Source organism: Lactuca virosa, chromosome 4 (assembly GCF_052849685.1).
Source record: "Lactuca virosa cultivar CGN04683 chromosome 4, Lactuca_virosa_CGN04683_v6, whole genome shotgun sequence".
Classification (NCBI taxonomy): Eukaryota; Viridiplantae; Streptophyta; class Magnoliopsida; order Asterales; family Asteraceae; genus Lactuca; species Lactuca virosa.
The window spans coordinates 53748595-53752948 of record NC_136429.1 but is presented as its reverse complement, the minus strand read 5'-3'; the positions used below and the strand labels follow the sequence as shown (position 1 = coordinate 53752948).

The 4354-nt window shown below is 31.4% G+C and overlaps 1 protein-coding gene across 1 annotated transcript; it reads left to right on the top strand.

Annotated features, from left to right (window-relative positions):
- Window positions 1-1023: 1023 nt before the first annotated feature.
- Window positions 1024-4104, top strand: LOC145109749 (Glycosyl hydrolase superfamily protein). The gene is made up of 3 exons (XM_079046916.1): window positions 1024-1285; window positions 1392-2473; window positions 3718-4104. The coding sequence occupies exons 1-3, from the start codon at window positions 1219-1221 to the stop codon at window positions 3802-3804; spliced, it is 1236 nt and encodes a 411-aa protein (XP_078903042.1). The 5' UTR covers window positions 1024-1218; the 3' UTR covers window positions 3805-4104.
- Window positions 4105-4354: the final 250 nt, after the last annotated feature.

Below are 4354 nucleotides of genomic sequence, written 5' to 3'. Positions count from 1 at the left end.
TATATATATATATATATATATATATATATATATATATATATATATATATTGAGTTCAGATGTTGAGATATCACTTTTTTTTTTCTTTTTGAACAGCAATAGCTTTCTTGCAAAGTTTTGTTTGTAAAGATATAGAGTTTATAACTATCTAATGTCAAAGGAAATGAATAACTCATAAATGAAATCAAACAATATCCGGATTTCTAGAATGTCGAAATGATATATTAATAATAATAAAGAATATATGCAAACGTGGTCGACGTCTTCCCTCCAAATGGTTAATAACATTTGGATTGCATGTCCTACAAATTTCCTTTAATTTATTTATTTATTTATTTATTTTTTTTTTTTTGCAACACTAACCTATATAAAAATAAAATGCAAAATTGGAATGAATCCACTTTAAATAATATACCGATGTTGTCTAAAAATAATTTCTCTTTCGGTAAACTTTCAGATAAAGTTTCCAATTTTGTTCATTAGTGATTATTGCTAAACGATTACTACTTAAATTTTTATACACAATTCTTAAATTGTTTGGTTATCAGTATACATTAGATTTAACATGATCGAATATTGTGTTACTGAATTATTTATAAAATTAGACGCTCTACGTTTTATGTTGGATGAATGTTACGACTTAATTTCCTTAATTTGTGTTTGTCTAAAAAATCCAATATTTTCTTAAGTTTTCAATCAATATTTTGTTGTCTTCAATAATCATTTTGATGTATGTAACTTTGGTTTCATTTATCTTGTTCTTGTCAAATGGTATTTCCTTTTATATATTACTAAGTATTAAATATTAAATATTAAATTAGTTTCTTTAAGATGAACGACGTACGGAATGACAAATTAAACGTTAGATCTATTTTTTTCGTTTACTTTTACGTGAAGAAAGTGACAGGGGTATATTTGTGAATTCACAGAATGACTTTGGTTTTGGTCTGGTTGCGAAATATGAAAAAGGCATTGATAAAAAGGGGGCTTGTCTTTTAGGACGAGTACTTAAGAGGAAAGAGAGCCCCCAACCTCAAAATCAAAGCAACCCTCTGCAACACTTCTTATTACCCCTTCACAATTTCTAACAAGCAAAGTAAAGAATTCCCCACTGCAAAAACCACATATATATACACATACATCCCTACCTTCATATTCCCTCTCTCTCTCTCTCTCTCTCTCTCTCTCTAGATCTCTCTTTCTCTCTCTAAACATATATATGGAACCTTGGCTTAGAACAGCTTTCATGGTACAATGTGTTCTGGGAATCATTCTTTCTTTATCAGGCACGTTTAATTCAAGCTTAACTTACTCTTTTGAATTGATGGCTTTTTTTTTTTTTTTTTTTTTTTTTTTTTTTGCATGTTTTTGATTAATTTGTTATGTTTGTAGGGATTGGATTTGTTGTGGAAGTTGAATCACTCGGGATAAATTATGGCCAAGTAGGCAACAATTTGCCACCACCGGATAAAGTTCTTGAGCTTCTGAAATCACTAAGAATCACAAAAGCACGAATCTACGACACGAATCCGGATATCTTAAACGCATTCGCAGGTTCTGGGGTTGAACTGATCGTGACTGTGGAGAACGATATGCTTGGGACATTGATGGACCCACAACAAGCTTTGCAATGGGTGACAACACGTATCAAACCATATTTTCCGGCAACAAGAATAACAGGAATAGCTGTCGGAAATGAAGTGTTCACCGGAGAAGACATGACACTGCTGGAGAATCTTGTCCCAGCCATGGTTAGTCTTCAACGTGCGTTAGCTCAGTTAGGAATGCAACAGTATATTCAAGTGTCTACACCTTCGTCATTAGCAGTTCTCGCGAATTCTTACCCACCATCCGCCGGAACATTTACGCCGGAGCTCACAACCATAATGACGCAACTTTTACAGTTTCTTTCCAACACAAAAGCACCATTTTGGATCAATGCGTACCCTTACTTCGCATACAAAGATAGCCCAACTCAAATCTCTTTAGACTACGCACTTTTTAACCCGAATTCAGGCATGATCGATCCTCATACAAGTAAGCATTATGACAACATGTTATACGCTCAAGTTGACGCGGTTATATTCGCGATGGCTAGATTAGGGTTTGGAGGGATTGAAGTTCGGGTTTCTGAAACGGGTTGGCCATCGAGAGGTGACCCTAACGAAATTGGTGCAACACCTCAAAATGCAGCGATTTACAATCGGAATTTGTTGAGAAGACAATTGGGTGGTGAAGGGACACCATTGAGACCTAAAATGAGGCTTGAAATTTACTTGTTTGCTTTGTTTAATGAAGATATGAAACCCGGCCCGACATCTGAAAGAAACTACGGGTTGTATCAACCCGATGGAACTATGGCTTATAATGTCGGGTTGTCGGCTTTATCAACGGGTATGAACCCTCCAACGTCCACGTCCACGTCGACATCAACGTCTTCATCTTCTATCTCGCTTACTTCCATGGCTACCAAGGTAATTTGATTGCTTAGATTTCTGTGTCAACATTCTCACACCTGTCACGTACATTCACATGCAAAATACAAAAAAATAAAAAAAAAGTCTATTATTTTTAATTCTATTTTCACATCTATGAATATATAAGATTTTCTTTACTTATTATTGATGCATTCATGAAAATTTAATAAAATTTGAAAGGTACAATGTTTAGAAATGCGTATAAAAACTGAACATTGCCCTATATATTTTATTTTTTTTAATTTAGTAAAGAAACCACTTGTAGACAATTAGAGTAGATAGATTAACATATATTTATAAACTTAACGTTTAACTTAATACACCCTTTTAATAAGCACCAACAGAGCAATCCACCCGACTAAAAGTAAAGTTATATAAATCATAATAATGATTATTAGTTGGCACAAAATAACATTTGATTGATAAATTGCCGAAAAAAAATAATTTAAAAAATCTTTGGTTTGATACGTACTTACGGCCGGTGAATCTTTTATTAAATTAAAAATACTTTTTTTTTTCTTGTATTTGTTTTTGGAGGGAAGGAGTGTACTTTATACTTTGTGCTTTGTTGGTGTATCATAGAATCTTAGTACATTGGAGCGCATATGGCAACTCCATACAAATATATTTGACACGTGGTCGTGTCATAATCATATATTGTTACATTGATGATATGTTGTCGTTTTCTAATTAAGGGATGTGTTTTTAACTTAATGAACTACATACTTAATCTAATCTTATATACTAGATGTATTAGAAGTACATTATATATGCTGTTTGAATAAAAAAAATGTAATCCTGTCTGTTTTTCACTTGATCTTTACCAAATAATGTGCTAAACAAAAAAATATGACTTACTAATATATTAACACACTAGCTGTTTATCTATTTAGTTTTGTTTTTTCCTGATAGTATTGTTAAAATTGATAAATATTGTGAAATTTATTATTTAAAATAAAACAGTAAAATGATAATTTTGTTTTGGTAAGATGATTCATTTAGTTTAGAGTCTAGAAACAGACTATACAGATACAACTATCTATACTGAAAAAATTATTGCTCATTCAATCATTTTAACTACACCTAATTAGAAAACAACCCCTAAATACCATTGTTATATATATATATATATATATATATATATATATATATATATATATATATATATATATATATATATATATATTAGTAGTAAAAATCTAAATATGCAATCATTTATTAATTATATTTTATTGGTACAGGTGGAAAGAATGGATCATCATCGAGGCCTTTTGTGCTGGATTTCTTTCTGTTTGGTAGCCATGGCCACCACAATGCCACCATTTTAATTAAGAAAGTTCAAAACACCCTCCTGTGTACATACACTATACACCATTAATCGCTCTTGGCCTTTTGAGCTTCAAGATCATCCAAGCCGTTGATTTGTGCCAAAAGCATCTGTTCCCAATTCGAATATTGATCTGACGGTTTCAATTCATTTTCGTACAAAGTAATTGTTTTTTTCTCGTGAGCGAGAAAAATTAATTAGTTGGTAGTTGAGAAATTGTTACCATATTCTTTAGTCAAAAGGAACATTAATATGATTAATATGTTGTATTTATTTATTTTAGTTTATTAATTCCTAATTATATCTCTAAAGTCTAATCTATGAAAAGAGTATTAGAAAAATATTGAGATGGTTATTGTGATTGGTTAACAAGAAAAGCCTATGCTTTTGGACGTGGAATCCATGACTATTTGTATATAAAATAATAAGCAAAAGTCGGTGACGGAAAGACTTTTGTGAGGTCTCGTCTTATCCGTCTTGCAAATGATGTAATCCAAAAGTAATCGTTTTATTTTTTTTTATGGGAATTTTTAAAACATTATGTCATTTTG

Bases quoted from the DNA above. Each gene is read 5' to 3' on its own strand.
- LOC145109749 (XM_079046916.1), top strand. From the start codon at position 1,219: ATGGAACCTTGGCTTAGAACAGCTTTCATGGTACAATGTGTTCTGGGA. The intron at 1,286-1,391 runs GCACGTTTAATT...TTATGTTTGTAG, and splicing joins AATCATTCTTTCTTTATCAG to GGATTGGATTTGTTGTGGAA. The intron at 2,474-3,717 runs GTAATTTGATTG...TTATTGGTACAG, and splicing joins TTACTTCCATGGCTACCAAG to GTGGAAAGAATGGATCATCA.